We start from the raw sequence: 21,427 nt of genomic DNA, 5'->3' as shown, positions 1-21,427 counted from the left end.
GAATGTCATGAACTCTGCAGCTGGGCGGGGCCTCGGTGGGGCAGAAAACCTTCCCACCTGAGCAGTGCTCCCAGGAGACAGTCTGACTTAGGAGCCAGCAACTGGCCTCAGAGGCTCCAAGTGTTGGGAGAGGATCAAAAAGCTCCCCTGGCAGTAAATCTTTCACCTGCCATGTGACTCACTGGGGCTTGTGGCCATTCCTCCGAGGTCGACCCCGGGTCAGGATTTCTCCTGTCTCTTTAGCCCCCAAACCTGGAGATTTTTGTCTTATCTTTGACGCCATCTTGACACCGAAAACAAATTATGGCCCAATTACCCTTACTCCGAGGGGCTGGGGCTACCTTAAATGGCCACAACTACCAGGCGCTTCCTTAAGAGCGGCAATTAGTGGGGTGTGGGATGGGGAGGGGGCAAGGACTGGGGGTACCCCTGGCATGAGGCTGCCCTCGCTCCCTTGTTTCCCAAGACGGGAGGGGACATCCCATCCAGCCCCATCCCCTCCTATCCCATCCTTGCTGCACCTCTGGGCTCCGCGGAGGCCGGGCAGAGGTGGGGCCACTGTGATGTCCGGGCTGGGGGCTGCCCTGCCCCCTGCCGCCCCCAGCCCTGTGTCACCGGCTGGGGCCAGCCCAGAGGGGCCCCGTGACGGGAGGCAGCAGCCCTGGCCCTGGCCGTGACCTTCGGGACGACCTCGAGTGAGTCCCTGCCAAGGGCTGGGGACGGGCTGTGCCTCTCATTCCAAGCTGGGACATTTCCGCGTTCACCCCGAGAAACACGGGACAGCAGCATGGCAGCTGAACTGCCGTAACAACCGACCTGAAACTTTTCAAATTCATTTTAATTCCCATCTTTCAGCGTCATTACACCGCCCTCTCCTCTGCTCTGTCCCTGGGCATTTCTTGCCCAGGATTGTGCTGTCTGCCTGAATCCAGCAGCTGTTTTGGGAGCTGGCAAATCCAGACTGCAGCCTGGACAGTGCTCATGGGTGATCGGGTGGCTGGGTCTGGGTGTTTCTTTCCTCCCCCTTTTTTTCTTTTTTGTCAGATTGGTATTTTATTTGGCTCCATCCTGTCTACCGAGCTGTCCAGTGTAACCCTTCCCTTGCTGCTTCTGAGATAAGAATAGGCTCCCCCGAGATCAGATAAACAGGCCCATAAATACCTACAACAACAAGAAGCAGGGTCTGGGCTCGGCAGAAAAGGAGGAGGGGGGAAAAAAAAGAAAATGTCAAAAAAGGAGCCATTGCTTTGCACACCAAACCAGGGGTGCAGAGCGAGGGATGGGAAGCGACCCACAGCCTCCTTGCCCACAGCATTGCCTCCGTGGCCAGACAGGGAGCCAGGGCCAAGCAGTGTCCCCTGCAGTGTCCCTCGTGGCCGGATTGCAGCGGCAGGGAGCCTGGCACGTAAGATGCTGCCCCGGGGCCAAGCGATCCCTGCGTGCGTGTTCCTCCGCCCGGGCAACTGCCGGCCCCCGCCTGCGTGCCCCGAGCCAGCTGCTTCCCAACGGCATCAAGTTCACGGCAGGGTCGAGCCGAAGGTATGTGCAGGGCCACCTCCCCTGACCGATGAGCTAGGCGCTTCGATAGCCAAAACCTCCAAGCTGGTGGCCAAACCGTTCTTCCAGTGAGTTCTGGTGCCGGCGGCATCCGGAGCTCTGCCGCTGCTGCCGGGACGCTGCTCCCAGCCCTGGCTCGCTGCCTGAGGAAGGGAGGCTGTCCCTGTGCGGGGCTCTCATCCCCCTGCAGCTTCTCTCTCTCTTTGGGGGTGAAGGGGTGACCCCATCCGAGGCTGGAACAGGCGATGGGCTGGGAGCTCAATTTCCCTTCCCGACCCCGGAGTGGCGGAACCTCCTGAGCGGTGCCGAGCTGGGAGCTCGCTGCTTGCAACTGCAGCTCTTCCAAAGCTTTTTAGGGAGCGGGGAAGCCCGGGGCTACAGGAAATGTTTAGTGCTTTTTTTTACCCTCTCTCCCCCCAAATGCTGAGCCACTACCTCATAGGAAAACCCCTTTGCTGGGCAGGAAAATCCTCTGCAGCCGTGGAAACGGAGCGCGCTTTCACTCGCAAAAGCCCGAGGAACAGGGGGGGGCTGGCACTGGGGACACCTTCCCCAGAAGTTTGTAGCCAGCAGGTACCGCCATCAGAAACCTGTGGTAAGAAAATAAAAAATCCTGCGGATGCAGGCAGAGCATCGCCCTGGCTGTGCGGGGTGTCCCTTCCCAGAAGCAAAATTTGAAACACGTAAGGTAAAAACCAGCGGAGTTTTTTGGTGAGGTGAGAGGTGCGCAGGCCACCAGCGATGTACCATGGTGTGGTGGCACCGAGGACACGATTCCCGTGCACAGTCACCTTTGCCTCACAGCAGAGCAAGTGCCGAGTCCCCAGTTAACCCTTTCCCTCATCCACTGCCGAAGGGTAGCCCCGCTTGTGCTGTATGGATACTGTATGGACACTGTATGGATACACCGGCCGGCACGTATGAACAGGGCTGCGCCTGCACACATTTATGGGGCGCTGGATTAGTGTTAGTGACAGCTTGGGACCTTTCCTGTAAGAACCCAGCCTTTAGGTGACTGAAACTTAGACATAAAACAGGATCTTTGGGGCTGACTTTCTGTACGTCTTCTTTTTTTTTTTCCCCTTGAATGCGTACAGGTTTGGGAGTGCTCTACTCTACTCCACTCATGGAAGTGGTATCATGCTAAGCTTCTTATAGCTCAAACAAAAAAAGTACCACTGCGGGCAGACATTGCTCTTCTCTGGCAGTCAATTTTCATCTCAACCTCGCTCAAAGGGATCAGAAAATAGATCAGGGACAGGGAAGGCAGCGGTGCAGCGGCTCTGGAGCGAGGGAGAGCTGATTCGTTCATCCGGATTCCTCTTCATCGAGAGTTAATCACGACTGGTTGTACCCCCCACTGTTTGTGTGTCCCTCCGTCTGTGTTTGTACACATGCACAAAGTGGTTATGAAACCCAAGCTGCTTCCCCACGGCTGAGCTGGGGTATTCTTGGTGCGTGTGGCTGCACAAACACAGATTGATCAATGTGTCAGTATTTTACAGACGTTGCATCATTAGTTCTGTACCTTTAGTCGCAATCAAAAGCTTGGTTTCAAACAGAAAATGCAAATGTCCCTGCTGTGAGCCCCCAGATTAGCCCTAGAGTAATGTACACGTTTTCCCGTGCTGTTTTTCTTTGCCCCGAGCACGAGTGTCAGGGTTTATCCCGGTGTCTCTGGGAGCGGCAGCGTGGCCAGGCTGGGAAGGCAGGATCAGGCTCTGAGCCCATGCACGCACGTCTTGGAACTCTTTGGTAAGAGCACCGTGTGTGCACAGTGATGAGGATTTGGCTTTCATTATTAAGGATTGTGAAGGATTTATACCTGAGTGGTGACAGAATTTGGGCTGTGTTGCTGTGTCTGGGGCTGGTGGCATCCATCGTGTTCGAGGAGGGGACGTTGCTCCTTCCAAATGTGGCCGAGGCAGCGCCTAACAGGGGATCCCTGTGAGAAATCCCTGCTGCTCCGGCAGGACACGGGAGCGGAGCCCTGGCTCTCTGCACGGCAGCAATAAAACCTGGGGCTCCACAGCCCTCTGGTGCCATCCAGACGCTGTAAAGACCTGATCCTGCCATCCTTCCCCAAGCCAAATACGAGTCCAGTCCCTCTAGCAGGTCTCCTGGGTAGGGAGGAAAGGGGTTGTAGGGCAGGGGCAGAGTTCGTGCCCTGGAGGAGGTTGCGGGTACGCGTTTGCAGAGCTCCACCAGCTCCTGCTGCGAGCAAGGTCGGCATAAACAAGTCTCAAAGCATCTCGAGCTCCCCAAGGAGGAATTCCCTCACAAGGATCGGCCCCACAGCAGAGTACTGGCTTCAGGGATGTCTTTAATCCCGCAGCATCCCAGTGGGCAGCACAGGGGACCCGGCCAGAGCAGCGCGATTGCCGGAGCAGGAGAAAGCAGAGGGCTCGGACCCGAGGCCGTTTGCATAAAGTTTAAATTTTATTTTATTAGATTTTTTTTTTTTGTTTAGCTATTCAGTTTTAAATACGTGGTGTGGCGCGCTCGGTCCCTCGGGAAGTGGTCATGCAGATCTGAGGTAGAAAACCCGGCACAGGAGTGTTCCCAAATGCACCTCTAGGTAGTTTCACCGCAGCCACACGTCGGTCAGGCAGCGGACGGGGACAGGGGATCGGGGGCTCCTATTTACAATAGCAAACGAATCGAACCGTTCCAGTCCGGCCCGGCAGGGCAGGAGCAGCCGGTGGCTGCTGGCAGCGGGATGGAGCAACGAATACTGCAAATTCGGGAGGGGACAGGGGGAAAGGGCCCGGCTGGACCCCGCTGCCGACGGGGCGAGCAGGACCCGCACCCGCAAAGCGCTCTCGCCTTTCTCCCGCTCAGCATCCGTCCGGGCGGGGGGCAGCCGGGCTGGCTCCCCGTATCCTGCCCCTGGAGGGGCTCCGGGGCCGGGCTGGGCTCTCTCCGACATTGCACATGGAGGGGCGGGCGGGGAGCGGCGGCGGGGCAGCTCTCAGGGGTTCAGTTCCAGAGCCCAGACCTGCTGGGGCCAACCCGTCCGGCCCTTCAACTTCTTCTCGCCGTGACCCAGAGGATGCGAATAGACCTCGGGCTGCTGCGGGAGAGGAGATGGGGAAAGGAGGGAGAAAGGAGCGGTCAGGAACGGAGCGGGGTCCCGGGCCGCCCGCCCGCCCCTTGCACCCGCAGCAGGGCTGCAGCCGGGCCCCGCAGCTCCGAGCGGCTTCGCCAACCCGAGGACAAAGAGGGGTTTTAGGGGTCCCCACCCCGTCACCCGCCTGCTGCAACACGGGGAGAAGCGGCCGCCCTTGCTCCGAATCGCTCCTGCGCCCGTTCGTCCTGGGAGAGCTCCCAGAGAGGGGAAGGACAGACCGGGGGAGGCTCCGCCACGGCCAGTCCCGGACCCGGGGGCTGATCCCTCGCGGAAAGTGCTCGGAAGCCCACCCGGCCCTTCGGGCGGGATGTTTTTCGACGAGTTTCCCTCCACAGCACAGTTTTTTTGTTGTTGTTGTTACTACTACTACTACTACTACTATTATTATTATTATTATTATTATTATTATTATTATTATTATTATTATTATTATTATTGTACTGGGAAAAAAGTTTTCAGCTAGGCCGAGAGAGTTTAGAGCATTTTCTCCCCCCCAGCCCCGCGGTTCTTCCCTCCGGCTCTTGGCCCACGGAAAGCAAGGACGCGAGTCCCGATCCGCCTCTTACCGTCTCCCTTTTCCTCTTGTTCTCCCTGCCGTCCGCCTTCTTGAGTTCGGCTTTGAAGCCCTCGGTGTCCCCGGGCTGGCTGTCCTTGGCCAGCACTTCCATCAGGTAGGCGATGTAGCTGGTGGCCAGGCGCAGGGTCTTGATCTTGGAGAGTTTGGTGTCGGCGGGCACGTTGGGGATGCACTCGCGGAGCTCGGCGAAGGCGCTGTTGATGCTCTCCGTCCTCCGCCGCTCCTTCTTGGGACCCCCGACACCTTTTCGCCGTCCCAGGCGGCCGCTGAGAGCCTCCAGCCGCCCCGGGCCGGCCGGGCCGTACTCGGCGGGGCCGTAGCTAGGGCTCTGCCCGGCGAGCTCGGGGGTCGCCTCGGCCGGGTTGAGCACCCAGCCGGGGAAGTAGGCGCGCTCCTGGTGGCACCGCGCCGCCGGCCCGAAGAGGAAAGGGTCGTGCAGCATGTGGTGGTGATGGTGGTGGTGGTGGTGATGCTGGTAGCCCCCCACCAGGTTCATGATCCGCTCCGCTGGCCCCGGGGGCCGCTCAGCAGCGCTCCATGGCCGGGCGGGAGGCGCACCCCGCCGGGCGGGCGCCGCGGGCTGCGGGGAGCGCGGCTCCGGTGGCGGAGGCGGCTGTGGGGTTTGGGGTGGGGCGGTCGGGGTTTGGGGTTTTGGGTTTGTTGTTTGGGGTTTTTTTAACCCCTTCTGGAGCCTCCCGACCCTGCCTTTATATAGGGCCGCGGCCCCCCCGCCGTGGAGCCAATGGGCAGGGGAGGATGCGCGGAGGCCCCGGGGGGAGCGAAGCGGCGGAGGGGGCGTGCGCCGGGCTCGGGGGTTTAGGCTCACACCTCCGCCGCTTGCCCTCGGTCCCGCCTGCTCCTCGCTTTCAGAGAGAAGGGGGTGAAGAAGAACCGAGGGGTACCCCACCCCCGTCCCGGAGCGCTTCGATTCCCGCTGCCGGGGCGGGGGTGTCCGAGCCCCCCGAGAGCCGGCAGCGGGCCGGGGGAGCGCGGCTGTCCGGACCCCGACGGCCGGGCCGGGCCGGGCCGTGTGCTCGCTCCGGGGCCGCAGTGCCCCGGGACTCTCCTTCCCAACCATGCGGGACAGGCTCGGCTCCGTGCGAGCGGAGCGCGGCGGGGCCGGGCGGGCACTGCGGGGCGCTCGGGGCCGCACTCGGAGCCGCGGGAGCCGGGGGATGGGGAGAAAAGGGGGAGAAGGTATCGGAGTGAGGCGGGCCGGGCACCCCTGCGGTTGGGGGCGGAAGGGATGGGGTGTGGGCTCCCTCCTTGCACAGGGGGCTCCTGGCCCACGCCTGGTCCGTGCGTGGCACAGCTGCACAGGGTTGTGTACTGCACGCGTGTACAGCACACACCCACGCTGTGCAATGCACAAATCCACACTGCACTGGTGTTGGTTGCACCATGCGCTGCTGCTCACGCAAACACACTGCACACGCTGCCCATGCACCACAAAGATGCTGCATGCACCACACAACTCTGCTGTACACACACTCCACAAACACGCCACACACGGGTGCCCCTGTATGTTACACACCCCAGCAGCACGGATGCGCTGCACCACAATGTCATTCTATACGGATATATAATATATATGTAATGTATATGACACACACACACGTGAGGCATGCTCACCTATCACATGCATGGCTTATAAGCACACGTGTGCGTGCTGCTCATCCCTGCACAGACGCTGCATAGATATATAAATATATAAAAATGATACTGTCCATGCACACAAATGTATTTACAGTAGGGAGGTGGGGACCTGCCCTGCGTTTCTCTGTCCCAGCCTGGCCACAAAAGGGCTGGGGGGACCCTCTGGGGCTGGGATCTTGTACATCACCACAGCCCCAAACCCAAGCCCAGGGTGGGGCCCTGAAGTGGGCAGCCCATCCTGCTCGCCTCTGCACCCACGGGACACAGATCCCCAGAAGGATGTCTCCCAGAGGCAGGGCTTCACCCTGCTGGGTGACATTGGGGCTGACCCCTGCTCTTGCTGCAGTGAGTCCCAGGCTGGGCACGGCCGTGGTGCTCACAGCACGGCGGGGCAGGAAGGGGCTTTGGGCCCAAGGTATGTTAGCGATTAGCGGCGCTTTCCAGCGATTCATCTTGCAGCGGAGGGTGGAAACGTTGGAGGGTTGTTTGCAGGCGCTTGTATTAATCATCCGGGCTAACACACCATTAACGTCCTCCTGCATTTTAAAGATGACAAATTTTATTTGACTTCTCTCAATCACGGTTCCCGGGCGGATTCGGGAGCCACTTAAATGCCTCGGATTTTCCATCGTTAGTTGTTACAAGGCGAGTTGCAAAGGCAGGAGGCTGGGGGGGCCGGGGCAGGGTGCAAGCAGGTCTCCGGTTCTGCCGGGGCTGGGGGGAGCGGCCGTGCCGGATCTGCCCAGCTTTGTTCCCCCCTGCTTTGTTCTCAGATGCTGCAAAGACCCCGCTTCCCCACCCCCTTTAAACAAGCGCCCTGCAAACATTTGCTAGTGATTACTCTCCCGTTAGAGCCAGGCCTTGGGTAGGGTAGGGCGTCGTGTCCCCGATTTCCTTCAAAACAGCCGTGGCTGGGTGGGATCCCCGAGCTCGGCTCAGAGCTGATGTGAGCCAGTGCTCACCTGGGAGAATTCAGGGGTCCAACTTCATGCCTCAACCCCCCCTATGCTGGCAGAGCATCACCTGTGGAGCCCTGCTCCTCTTACAAGCCATCCACGCTCCTCGCTGAGCTTCTCCCCAGTCCTGCCAACTGCCAGGTTAGATTCTGTGCCATCCAGCTCTAGAAGTAGCTCCCGAAAATGCCCCTTTCATCCCCACAGCCCTGCATTGCACAGGCACTTACAGCCACATCCAGCTGGGAGCTGTCGCCTTGAGCCATGCACCAGAGTCACCTCCAGCTGCCAAGCCAGGTAAGTCCAGCCCAAGCTGGGCATTATCTTGCTTAATCCACCCCCTGATGGAGGTCCCTGGACCCCGCAGCGTTTGGAAGTGCTCAGCTGAGCAAATAGTGGGACCAGAGGGTTGATTTTCCTTTGGAAAATCATTCTAATATTTCGTGTTTTAATAAAATAATAAAACCAGAGCCCTTTTCATGCCGACACCTTCTAAATCAAACCAGACTGCCTTTGTCATGGCGTCCAAATTTAGCACTTCTCAAACTTTTGGTGAGTTCCTTTAATTTCACATCTCTCCACTCACATGGGGGAGAAAACGCCGAGCACTTTGGATTAGGCGATTTATGCCTGGCACGGCAGGAGGACCCACGTTTCACTCCACCTGTTTTCCTTCAAATCCTTCCCAGAGAAAGATTTCCTGCCCTCACGGGCCGATGATGGTGAGGGGGCCAATGCTGCATGTTGGGAGTGAGGTTATCCCAGGTCTCTGAGAACCCCAGCACCCCAAACGCAGCAGGAGGCACCAAGCGGTGCACCCATCCCCGTTTTTGGGACGGGAGCTGAGGTTCTGGCCCTGGCCCCCCAGCCACCTCCTTATCAGTGCCCGGCCAGCGGCAGCCCCGGGTGTCCTGTGACTTTGACGCCAGCTCTGCTCCCCCCCTCCGGCTCCCTTATCTAAATAGGAGCGTAAATCAGGGCCTTGGCAGATGCCCTGGCAGGACAGGGACTCCATAAAAAGGGGCTCTGCTCCAGCTCTGTTTACATTGCAGCCCCGTAAAATATTCCCCTTGTCTTCCTTGTTAGCGTCTCCCTGCAGCATCCCGGCACCCTGCTGCACCCTGCTGCACCCACATCCCCCCACCCCAAGCTCCACTGAAGCCCTAGAGTGCAGCCAGGAGGGTCCCAGCCCTGTCACCCCACAGCCCCACACCATGTCCCCCAACAGGTATCCCCAGGGTACCTCCTCCCTCAGGCACTGCCTTCGATCCCCTCCTCAGCCACTGCAGGCGCAGAGCAGGGCTGAGCCAGCTCCCCTGGGCAGCTGGGTTGTGTCTAAAGGTGCCCCTGGGTATTTATAGCACTTGCCTGAAATAATGCAATAATAATCACTCAGCACCTTCCTAACAGTTCTGCTCTCAGAGGCCTCGGGGGACGGTGGCAAAACCCTTGGGAAACTGAGGCATGACCAGAGTCTGCTTCAAGGAGAGCTGCAGAGAGCTTCTCTGGGGGATTATTTTCCTCCTGGCAATGTGAGGAGCGAAAGAACCTGCAGAAGTGAACGGAATCAAGTCAGTTTGATCAGCAACAAAGTCAGCTCTGGGGTCGCAGCCAAGGCTGGGCTGCAAAAGCCCACTCAGGGCATTCCCTCCTCCCCAGCAGGGCTTGCCACACGTGTCCTGCTGTGCCAGGATGGGTTTCAGAGGGGTGAGGGGTGCTGGGGTGCAGCAGAGCTCACGTTTGCTGCTGGCCGTGCTCTCCTGTGCCCGCACACTGCCTGAGTCCCCCTGACTGCATCGCTGGGCTGCTTGATCCTGCACCAACACCACAGGAGCAACCCCAAGTGGGGTTCAGTCTGTCAGAGCCCCACGGAAGGAGCAGCAGGAATTGGGGGTGAACACAGGGCTGTGCCTGGATATTCCTGTTCCCAGCACCCACAGCATCTTCTCTGTCCACACGCCTCCTGTGCCGCCCCCGTGGCGACACACAGGATGACTGCAACCATCGCCCCTCAAGAAATACCATCTATTTATGGCCAAACAGCCACTGCCTTGCGTGGATAAATCAAAAGGAAAACAAAACTTTACGGAAAAAAGTATTAAATTTTCCATGTGCTCCTGAAGGGATGGGCCAGGCACTCGCTGTTTATTTTTTGGGCTCTCTCTTTGCTAGTACTGTAAGTGACATTGTGTTTACAAAAATTTTTATGTCATCAGAGCAAAGTCACAGCTCAGCTTCCTCTCCTGTGTATTTTATGTAGATGGATGTGTCTGTGAGGAACATTCAAACTAAACAGAGAGCTGGTTTATAGGAAAATGTATTTATTTGAAAAATCGTAACTCACAATTTCGGCAAAACCGGGCTCCACATTTATTGCTGCTAATGGGGTGTGGCGGCCATAAATTAACCTGGAAAATTGCTGTGGCCATTTCAACAATGACTCATTGTGCTGATGGAGCAGCAGCTCCTCAAAGACCGCTCATGTCAATTTGCAATTAGGTTTGGATACAAACAATAGGTAAAGGGAAGGTAACAGCAGCCTCACCACTGAAACCAGCTCTAAAATCATTGCTCTAGGCTGGCATGGGTGCCCTGAGTTTCACTTAAAACAGAACTGTTCCCTCATCTGATTGCCATGGGAATCAGTGGAAGGAGGTTCCACCTGCCATAAAGGGAAATTTCTATTTATACTAAATTACCTGTTATAGACACGAAATTGGAGATGACAGAAAAACCAAATCCCTGAGCTCTGACTGGCAGCCCAGGTGAGCCATGTGCGTGGAGAGTGGGTCCAGTTGCTCCCTGGTTGAACTTTCTTCTTGAAAGAAGTTTTGCACTGAATCAGGAGTGATGCTCCTACCCTAAAACCTCTTCTTCTCCCGCTCACATTCCTTGCTGAGACAAACACTGATCCCCAAAACCTTGAGGCTGGCTGCTGACCCTGGGGTACAAGCTGCCACTGTCATTCTCCCATCCTTGATCACCCTGGCAGGGTTTGGCTGCTGGCTTGTGGTGGCAGCTCTCCACTCATGGGGAGTAGTGGAGAAGAGCTCCCAGATGATTCAGGTCCCTGGCAAAAAACAGTGCCTTTCCCTCCTCTAACCACTTTCCACTCCTGAAGCAAATTTACAAGGGCTCTAAAATGTCCTGCTCCAGGGCATCAGCCAGCTGCTAATGGCTGGGGATTGGGAAAGACATTTCCTCTGCTGAGAAGGATTGCATAAGCGCTTATTAAGGCAGCTCCTGGCGTCTTCGTCAAAAGCATCTGGTTTGGGGCATAGCTGGAGACAAACTGCTGGGTCTGGATGGGCAGAGCTGGACTTGCTGCTTCCATCCTTTCCCTTGGTCAGATGTTAGTGCAGGTTTGGGTCATCTCCTGTGTGCTGGTGGGCAAAGGGAGGTGGGTCTTGATATGAGACGTGTCCTTCTCCCTCTCCCCCTGCTCTCCATCAATCCTGGTGGTGCCACTGTGGGGACTTCACACTCCTTCCAACTCCAGGAGCTCAGGGACCTTCCAGCCACAACACCACGTGTGCATGAGGGATTTCCCAGGTCCCTGCTTACACCACCATCCCTCATTCCTTGAAAGAGGGGCTTCCCTCCCGTCCCACTGCTACTGTGGCTGGCACATGGACTGACCTGGCTGGGTGGCTGAGCTCCTGCTCTGCACCATGTCTGTGTGACATTGCAGGTAAATGGCTTTGTGGTGGGAAAAGGCTGCTGACAGTGGTCTCGACCACCAAAAACGGTTGGGGTGCTTTTAACAGGGCTCAGCTGTGTCACAGGCTCAGTGTGGTGTGCTGGCACTGCAGAGCAGCCAGAGCAAGGGAACAGCATCCTGTCCATGTTTCCCTGTGCTGGCACCATGTCCTGGTATCCCTACTTCCCACCTTCCTCTCTGTGTGGATCCACAAGGGGGTTTTAATTAATTTTACAGATCTTCAGGGCAATTCCAATTCTCATCACACAATGCCTTGTGCCAGGTCTGGCTATGCCTTTTCAACTGTTCCAGGGTAGGAGGATGAGGACAATTAGGGGTGCCTTATTATCCTGCTTATACTCAGCTCTCTCAAAATTCCAGGTTTTCTCTCTGCTCAGGTGCAGGAGTTACTGCTCACTTCCTTGGGAGCAGAGGGACTGATTTTCCCTGAGTTCCCCCCACTGCATCCTGAGATGTCTGTGCAGCTGCCGGGCCAGCCATTACAGCAACTCTCAAGATGGGTTTTCCAATGTTGGTTTTTTTGCAGATTGAGATGGTTTTAAGAATTAACAAGCATCTGTTAATACTTTTTTTTGCAACAGAAAATTATTTGGGAGTTGGGGGTCTTAAATAATTTTAGTGCTTTTTCCCACCCTTTTTCCCCCTGTTTTATAAATGGGAGGTGGCAGAAAGCCTCCCCAGAGCTCATTATTCCCCATCCCAAACTGGGATCCAGCACCCAGCATGGCTGTGCTGCTGCCTTCATAGGCATGGGGGGAAGTGGGGAGATTTGGGGGCAGAAAGGCACAGAGACACCAAGTGTCCTTTTGCCAGTACGGTCCATGGTGTCCCCATGGATATTTTACCTCCTTGCATCCAGGGAGTCACAGGATGGGGACACACTGTACAAAGTGAATCCAGACCTCCAATGAATAATGCTTTTATTGTACATCAATATACACAGTAAATATGTGGCTCCTCTTAACATGCTCTGGAGAAAAAAACTGTCTGAAATGGAGCTTATTGGAAGGAAATAAATCGCTCCCATAAAAATGCTGATCCCTCCCTACTTCTCAAAACTGAAACAAAATCGTTTGCTGTGAGCTGAAGACCTTTCTTCTCTTGGTTCCTGGTTTTCCAAGAAGAGCAGAGAACATGAAGGGAAAACAAGCCTTCCCCATTAAAACACGCTTAAGCGAAACTCCAGTTTTCTCTTAAACTTTGCTTGGAAACATTTGAAGCGCCTTCGTGCAAACCAGTTCTGCTCTTTGAAAGGCCATTAAAATAAAAAACACCCAACCCAAAATAGCCATCTCTGCAAGAAGCATCTTGTTTGGACAGAAGTGGTTTGTTTTACACCGTAAATCCAAACACTCCTGGGGAAACGTTGTGAAATCCGCCGCGCTGGCGGTGCAGCGGCTCCAGGGATGTTCTGTGGGACACAGACAGAGCTGGTGGGTGCTGGCAAGGTGACGGCCACCACCAGCACTTCACTGCTGATTATCCCAGCTCCTGGAGCACCCCTGACTCCAGCACAGTGCATTTTCCACCAGGGTGAAGGCTCGGGGTGAGTTCTGGCAGGGAGGGATTTTGTGCCAGAGTTCAGCCCTATTCTGATCTTGCCCCAGAGCTCCTGTGGCCTCTCTGAAGGGCCCATCAGGAGCTGAGAACACTCACCCTGGGACAAACAAAAATCATTTTCCAACAAAGTGTTAGAGCCCTTCTTAAAATTTTTTTTAACATACTCCATGTTATACCTAGAGCACAAAAAACCCCCACAGTAATCGCTAAGCTCCTAAACCAGCAAATTACACACCAGCAATCCTGGTACAGTTTATCTATTTATTTATTTATATTAATAGATTTATCTATTTATTTATTTGTTTATTTATTTTTATATTTATATATTTTATATATATAAAAATAATACATACCTATTTTTAATATACATATAATAATATGTATACAATAATATAATACATTTTAATATGTTTTTATATATAAATCAATATTTTAATATATAAAAAATAAATGTAAGTACAAACATAATTATGATAGTAGTTGCAAATATAAAGAATTTTGTGTGCAGTGTGTGTATATATATATGTATGTGTGGTGCTGCTTTTTCTGATAGTGGCATCAGTCTGTGATTTAGGCACAAATATTTCTATCCCAGGGTCTTTGGGATAGATCTTTTTGGGTGAAGTTTTACCATGCAGCAAACCCAGCCTGCCAGGAGCCCAACCCATGGAATTAGGGACAAGCTGTTCCTGATGGATTTGCCCAGGCCTGCCAGTTTATGGGGGGAACTGGGATCCTCAGGATGGGCACTCCACCTTGCTGTGGCTCTCCAGGAGGAAGCAGGCCCAGCCTCATCTGCTGGGTGTGATGCTGAAATCGGGGGGTGGAGGGTGGAGAGCCCCCAGTGCCGCGTCCTCCCACCCCAAGAGCTGCTGCCCCGGCCTTTCCTCAGCAGGGGATGGGGGGAGAAGGGGCTACAGCACAGTGAAACTGCAGTTTTAGAGGGTGGTGGTTGTTTTCTTGGGCCAAAAGGACAAGAAACATCATGTCTAAAGATGACAGGTTCGATTTGCTGTGTCATTAACCAGAGCCGAAACTCTAGATGGGCTGGGTCTCCTGTGAGCTGCATCGCTGCTGAGCTCTGATTCTGCCAGATAAAGGCCTTTGTGGGTGCATTTCTCTTGCTCAGACCTTGTTTTAATTCCATGGATGCTATTATGCAGTCTGTGGATGAGGAAGTTGTTTCTCCCCCTCTCCCACATGTATCTGAATGTGCCCCCCAAAATGCACTGGCTCCCCAGCACACATGTGCTCCCTCAGGTATTTGTAGGGGCTTCAAATAAGCACAAAGCATAACCCTCCTTCTCACCAAGAAAAAAATCCCTCATTCCAGTCTTCCACAGCCTTGAGATCTCATGGAAATAAGCCCCAGGATCCAACCCAGGCATGGAGTGGTGACAATGGTGTGAGGCACAAGTGGTCAGCAGAATCGGGAAGCCCCACAGAAGCCCCATAACCACACATCTCTTGGTCCTGGCTGTGGTTACAAACCCCATTCCAAAAGGTTAAAAGCAGCTGCTGAGACCCAGATGTGGTGGATGAGGAGAGCAGCCACCAGCCAGGCGAGCTGCAGCTGCAGCATCCAGCCACTCCAGGGGTTCTGCTGGGTTTATGGACACCAGCACCTAAACACAAAGCACTTTTTGAACGAACACGGGCGCACTAGGCTCTGAGCAGCCCCTGCCTCTGCAAACAGAAAGCTGGAGGCGACAGGGCTCACATGGAGCTTGCTGGAAAGGGAGCAGTGGAGCCGAGTGTGCCGCCTGCCTGCACCGCATGAGCCGGCTCAGAGAACAGTAGGAAAAAATACCGCAATAGGCAAAGCATCTCCCATTTGCCCCTAAGCTCTGGCTCTTCCTGTGCTGATAACAAGCCCAGTAAATCTCCTTACAGCAGTGAGACATTTTTTTCCCCTCTCTTTCCCTCCCCACAGCCTTGTCAGACTGTGCTGGCTGTGGGAGCTGCGGTGGGACCGCCCCCCTCACCCCTCTTGGGGAAGTATCCCAAAGCATGCAGCCCCCCAAGCATCCCAGCAGCTTCCAGAGGCTTCAAGCCCTGCCCTGAGGTGTGGGAAGGAGCTGGGTGCAGGCAGGCTCTGTCTCCTCTCTAATTGCCCCTATGGCTGAGCCACTTGCTGCTATCTCGGGCTGGTGCTGAGTCAGGAGAGATGGAGACTGATACTGACCCTCTGTCTGACTGACAGGGTGCAGGGCAAGAGTGGAGGAGGAAAACCTGGGATGTACATGTCCAAAATCTCCCTGACCTTAGTGCTTTGGCTGAAATAAGGAGCTTAGGCAGTGAGCAGGCTCCCATCAGGAGTTTGGTGCTCAGCCCTGGGCTGGACGAGCCCCAGTGACCTGTTAGATGTTGCTCCTGACCTGGGATAGTTTGTGCCTTTCCAAAAGCTGGCAGAAAGAGCATTACTGCTCTGAAAAAGCAGCTCTGGGTATGCTTGGCAGCAGGAAGGGGTTTAGTCAATTTAGGAGTTGTGATGGGACATAGGGCTCATCATTTCTCATGCAGGAGATGGCCACAGAGCTTCCTCCCAGTTGTTCTTTTTATGGCTGAGGGCCCGGACCCCTTTCTGGTCCCACCACGCTGCTGTTCCCTCCCCACAGCCAGGACCCTGCCACCAAATTGCCCCCAGTAAATGCCACCATGCCATGGCTCAGCTGCTGCCCTGTTGGGATCTTCCTCCCTTGTGCATCAGCAAACGCTGCTCATTTTCCTCTTCCTCTCATGAATTCCTCATAAATTTCCCACTGCTGGCTCCACCAGCACCATGTTCCCATTAAACCTTGCAGGCTGATTGCATCTGTCAGTGTCACTGTCTGGGGCTGGAATGTGTCACCCTGCTCCAGAGGAGTCATGTATTCAGCCGTGGCAGAGCATTTCAGGACAAAGCACTGGGTTAGATCACGGTGGGACAGTTTTCCTGCAGTGGCAAGCGCTGATCCATCTTGTGGAGCAGGAGGAAAGCACTGCCTCTGGATTCTTTCCTATTTATTTTTCCTAAACAGAGGGCTGAGAAGTGCAAGAGTCACCTAACAACAAGATCCTGAACTTTGCTGGAGTGTCCTAAAAAAAGGGAGTTTGCTTTAGAAAGTCTCCAAATCCCATGAATTTGGAGCAGACATTTTTTTTCCACTGTCCCTGTCATGTCTCAGTGCTCTTGTCCGGATTCTTGGGGTGCCTGGTTGGTGGCAGGGGTGGCCCCAGAGCTGCATGAACTTTGGGGTCCCTGCTGTATGGTAGCAAGGGCTGGGGCTTGTGGGGTCTGAGATGTCCACAGTAGTGGAGGAAGCAGGTACAACCATGACCCAGCACCTCACCATGTCCCTGCAGGCAGTGGGACAGGGAAACTGGTGGTGACAGTGCAGTGACCATGGAGAGCAGCCAGCTATGACACTCCCATGCCCACACCAGGTCCCTAATGCTGAGGAGTGGGGGTGTCTTGAGATATTAGATGTGGTAAGCAGACATTCAGAGTTAAAACATAAAATGAAAATATGCTTCTGCTCTCATTATCCATGTAAATGTGCAGCTGCATGCAGGAACCCTACATGCTGGGAAATACTTCATCCTGACAGTCAGGAACTTCATCCCCTGTCCCTGCCTGGGCAAATCTCATCCCTGTAATGACAGAGATGTGTGTTTGGGCAGGGCATGGTGTGAGATGAGGCGATGAAGGGACAGCTGTAACCTCGAGGACAGGCGCCCTTGTGCAGAGGCTGGGCAGCGGGAGCGAGTCATTCCCGGCGCAGTGATGGACTCAACCGCCTTCCTTTGGGATACATATCCTTGGATGGATCTGTGCCACTGGAAGCAGGATTCCCATTGCTTTTCCTCAGCTACCTGTGCTGGTGTCCTCCAAAGGGAGCTCAGATGCGCTGGGAAGCGCCTCTCCCCAGGGTGCTGCCCGGTGACCTGCGTATGGTAAGGGTGGAAGAGACAGTCAGTCTGTGTTGCTTTGTTTATAAGAACATATTTGCAGTGATTGATGTCTGAGCTGGGGAAGTATGCTTGCAAATGAGACTTTAAAGCATGAATCAAACAATGTTTGGAATATGTATGCTGGTCTGTCAAACATTTCTCGGCGTTTGGAGTCTGCAGAGCCTGCGCGTCCAGAGGTAGCAGTGCCTGCGCAGAGGTGTCTGCAGGGAAAGCATCCACCACGCTGTGAGGGTGAGTGTGGGCATCCTTCAGCCTCGCCATCACCTCTCCACACCAGGAGGCTGCTGGGAACAGTTCAGGATTTGCACCCGTGGCCAGGGGCGCACGTGGAGGTGTCCCATTAAGCACTGTCCATCACGGGACATTCCTTTTCGCGACGCTCCTTACTGCCAAATTGTCCCTTGGGCTTGCTGAGGAATGAAAGCGGCCCTGGAGGACAGAGTCAGCTTTCAGGCTTCCTTCCCCTCCAGATAACCCGACTGCCCGTGGAGAGAAGAAAGGTCTGGAAGGGGCGGGCAATATCCAGATGTTCACTAAGTGCATTAAGACCCTCAGCTAGAGGAGCACATGCTTCAGGTTAAGCCCCTGAGCAGTCCCAGCTGCAGCAGAATTAATAAAGTCTTCACTTAATCGCTTACTGAATGCTCTCCCTGATAAGGACTGGGGTAGTTTATAGTGGACAGGGAATCTTCTCAGGGTTTCCCTTTCTATGTCCTGCTTGGGCAGTCCTGTATGGGCATCCCTCCACACTGGCATCCCTGCTGCCATGCCAGCTCCTTTGCCCATGGAGCAATGAGGGTTTCCCAGTTAAGAGAGTTGCCTGCACCATCATGCAGGGATTGTGGATCTCATCCCATTATTTTCTGGGCTCTGTTTTCTCTTCCATTCATAGAGATGTTCCACTTCCCATTGCCCATGGAGTGGGGCTGCTCACTCAGCGGAACCAGCTGTGGAAATCACTGCCAGCTGTTGGGACAGCTCTGTCCCAGCTGCTCCATCCCACTTCCTCCAGGTCCCAGGGGACCTTGTTCTTCTAACCCTGAAATGGCCCCGGGCCAACACCTCACTCCACAGAGAGGATCACGCCAGCTGTGGTCAGTGATGTCCTCAGACTCGGGAACTTGCAGACATGACCTGATGGCACCAGGTGATGTGTGATCAGAGAAGCATCCCACCCGAATAAGCTGTCCTGGTGGGCAGGATATCTGGGGTAATGCCAAGCCCACCTTTCCTGGGAAAGGCATTGTTCGGGAACAGCCTGAGAGGAGCAGGTGCCAGCTGGCTGCCATTCACTGCCCATAAATGATGCATCCAGCCCCAGATTGGGTGAGGGCATTTGGAAATCAGAGGGACACCAGAAACTGGGCATCCCTCCAAGATGGGCAGACCTTCCTCCTTCAGGCTCTCTGCCCACTGCTGCCCATGGGGACAGCAGGTCTGCCTGTCTTGTTCCTCCTCCCAGCCATTATTTATCTATCTGTTTTCCCCAGGAATCCCAGGAAAACCATTAGGAAGTCTCCTGTTCCTCCACCCAGGCACACCACCCTTGTGTGAAATCTCTCTAACTGCGTGCATGGAAAACACATCCCACGAGCAGATCCCCTTCTCACGGGTCCGCTGTCGTTGCCTTTTAGCACAAGGGAGATTTATTCACTTCACGGGTATTTTTAAAAGGCATTTTTTTTTTATAGCTGGGCTTCTCCTACTTAGGGGAGATTAGGAGATCGTATTTCATGACTTCTTGTGGATCCCCTTTCGCAGGCTCTAATGAACTATGGATGAGTGACCATGGTAATCCAGTCTGTGCAGGACCTCATTAAAGTCACCAAGGCTGTTATAATAACTGGCTACATCTGATCACATTACTGCTTTAAATCGCTGATTCTACTGGTATATGAGAGCCTGCTCTCAGCCCAGCACAGGCAGAAGGAGCTTTGCTCTGGGCTCTCACCTCCTGTGCTGCTAACGAGGCACAATTTGATTAACTCACATTGCGGAAAGGCCACGGGATTTCCCTTCACTGTTTTTCTCAGCCAACCCCAGCCAGAGCAGGCAGTGTCCCATCCTGCTGGAAGCAGGTGGATGGTACGAAGAAAAGATCCTGACATTTCCCAGTTGTAAACTGAATTTTGGGAGAGGGCTGGCAAGTGGCTCTCTGGGGCCACATCCAGCCTGTGCCTGCGTGATGGCACCAGGGGAAGCAGCCTTTTCAGCTCCATACCTTGTGAAAAGCAGCTGTGTGAGCAGCTCCTGGCTGTCCTGACTGGCAACTGCCTGCAGCTAGCCCTGCTCCTGTCCTTGCCACCCCAAGCCCACAGCATGCCTACAATGGCAGGGCTCACAGCCCCAGAGCTGTGGGATGGATCCCACCCCAGAGTCCCAGTAAGATGGAGCCCAGCACTCCAGTAAAACAGGCTGCAGCCCCTCTGGCAGTGGGGTCTGCCCTCCTGCCCCACACTGGGGTGGTGGTCCTGACCCCTGCCCGTATCCCTTCCTTACTGAAAGCAGACACAGGCAGCCCAGCAAATATCCAGAGGTGGGGGGGAAAGAGAAAAAACGAGCCAGATCCATCTGCAAAAACCCAGGCAGAAATGTTTCTTTGTCTTGGGAAGTGTCAGCGAAAGAAATTCCCTTTGAGGGTAGGTTTGTGTTTGCAAGACTTCAAACCCCTCATCTGGACAATAACAGCTTCTGTCTCAGGGAATTGGGGCCGCGAGGTACCGGCCGAGCCGGAGGAATTAGAGGTTCGGCTGGTAATTAGGGCTCTGGCGCTGATAAGGATGCAGGGCTCAGGCACCCTGGGCTCTGCTCATGCCAGAGCAGTGAGTGTGCATCGCGCCCCGGGTGTGCAGGGCTCCGGCGGCGCAGAGGCACCGGGGGATGTAAACAACCACGGCCAGGGCTCTCCATCCATCGCTGCCACGGCTCGGCACCGGCGTAGCACCAAACCTCATTTAGTATGGGGGGAAAAAAGTGATTTGTTTTCTCGTCTCGGCCACCCGTGCCGTGCCAGAACCCTGCGGCTCCCGCTCAGCTGTGGGTTCGCCTTAGGGTACCAACTCCTGCCAGTGGGTCCCTGATGCACAGGCACACCCAAACACCAAAATACTTGGGTTTTACAGCTGCTGAAAACCAAGGATCTGCCTTCGTTGCCTTCTCAGCCTGCTGGCAGAGAGCCCCAGGCTGGCAGGGGCTGGTGCCAGGGCTGTGCAGCCCCAGGCTGCAGAAGAGGAGCTTGATGCACAGGACTGCAGGCAGAGAAAGGCCGCCAGGGACTTCTGATCATCTCATTAACCATGAGAACGGCAGAAAATAATTGCTCGTGGTTCAATGCAGTCCATCTGTGTGGGATTTTCTCAATAATAAGTGCATACGGCCTGGTTTTAATGTTTTTCAACATTTTTTAAACTGAAACATTTCCTAGTGCCGAAGTCCGGGCAAAAATCAGTTCCAGCCCTGGGGGCAGTGAGGGGATTTAGAGGCACAAGTCTCAGGCTGACTTTTTAACAGGGTTTGTACAAACTATCCTGGCCATAATGCTCGTGTAATTGATGATTTTGAATACTCCAAGGAGGCCAAGGTCCTCTGAGGCTTTGAAAGTATGTTTTACAGTACTTTCTGATGTGATATATAAAAAATCCCTGATCATGAGTCAGGCAAGCAAAGCTCTTGAGACTGACTTAAAATTATTTACATGCACACACACCCCTTTTTAAGTGATCACACTTAAATATTTTCAAATTTTTCTTTTTTTTTTTTTTTTTTTTTTTACGAAAAGCTGATTTTTCATGCAGAAAACAGACCTTTCAGGACTCTGGCAGTTTTGGTGTAAAAGCTGTCCTTCAGCCAGCTGCAGGGATGCAGGGAAGGCAGGACACACTGGCTGGACAAGATTGGGCTGTGCCTTCCTGCAGAAAGAAGGGTTTATACCCAGAGTTGATTTGTCTTATTTAAACTTCATGATTACAGATTTTCTGGGCAGACAATATTCATAAAAATTAAAAAAACACAGGAAAACTGTTTCTTTTAGAGGACGCTCCATAGCATAGCAAGAAAAAACTCCTCTCTCTACAAAAACTAATAAAAAACTATTATAAAAGTACTTATTGATTAAAAATCCCAAGTTTTGTCTCTACATTGTCAGTTTAAAAAGCCAAGTAGGGGGAGGAAAAGTGCTCTAAAAGTTTTATTCTGATTCTTCTTATTCTTCTATTTCTGTTAATAAAGTTTTCTTTATACCTTTTAAGTTTTAAACCTACTTTGCCCTCCTCCTAATTGGTATCTCACAACAGGAAATGAGTAAATAATTCTAGTAAGTG

The 21,427-nt window shown here is 54.1% G+C and overlaps 1 protein-coding gene across 2 annotated transcripts; it reads right to left on the bottom strand.

Annotated features, from left to right (window-relative positions):
* Positions 1-4,059: 4,059 nt before the first annotated feature.
* HAND1 (heart and neural crest derivatives expressed 1) lies at positions 4,060-5,869 on the bottom strand. Of its 2 annotated transcripts, none has more exons than XM_005523608.2 (2): positions 5,254-5,869; positions 4,060-4,630 (listed from the first exon to the last, which is right to left on the bottom strand). In XM_005523608.2, exons 1-2 carry the CDS (start codon positions 5,758-5,760, stop codon positions 4,529-4,531), a joined length of 609 nt encoding a protein of 202 aa, XP_005523665.1. In that variant the 5' UTR covers positions 5,761-5,869; the 3' UTR covers positions 4,060-4,528. The 2 variants fall into 2 exon arrangements, with proteins under 2 accessions (XP_005523665.1, XP_087919774.1); XM_088063648.1 differs by having other exon boundaries at positions 4,060-4,627.
* Between the last annotated feature and the right edge of the window lie 15,558 nt (positions 5,870-21,427).

Source organism: Pseudopodoces humilis, chromosome 17 (assembly GCF_049639895.1).
Source record: "Pseudopodoces humilis isolate 2021_Gansu_Grassland_sample_001 chromosome 17, ASM4963989v1, whole genome shotgun sequence".
Taxonomy (NCBI): domain Eukaryota; kingdom Metazoa; phylum Chordata; class Aves; order Passeriformes; family Paridae; genus Pseudopodoces; species Pseudopodoces humilis.
This window is presented reverse-complemented; position numbering and strand designations above follow the sequence as displayed.

What these genes read in the sequence shown, in the direction of transcription:
- HAND1 (XM_005523608.2), bottom strand. Translation starts at nt 5,760, where the DNA reads ATGAACCTGGTGGGGGGCTACCAGCATCACCACCACCACCACCATCAC. An exon ending in ACAAGAGGAAAAGGGAGACG is followed by an intron (nt 4,631 to 5,253) that starts GTAAGAGGCGGA and finishes CCTCTCCCGCAG; the next exon opens with CAGCCCGAGGTCTATTCGCA.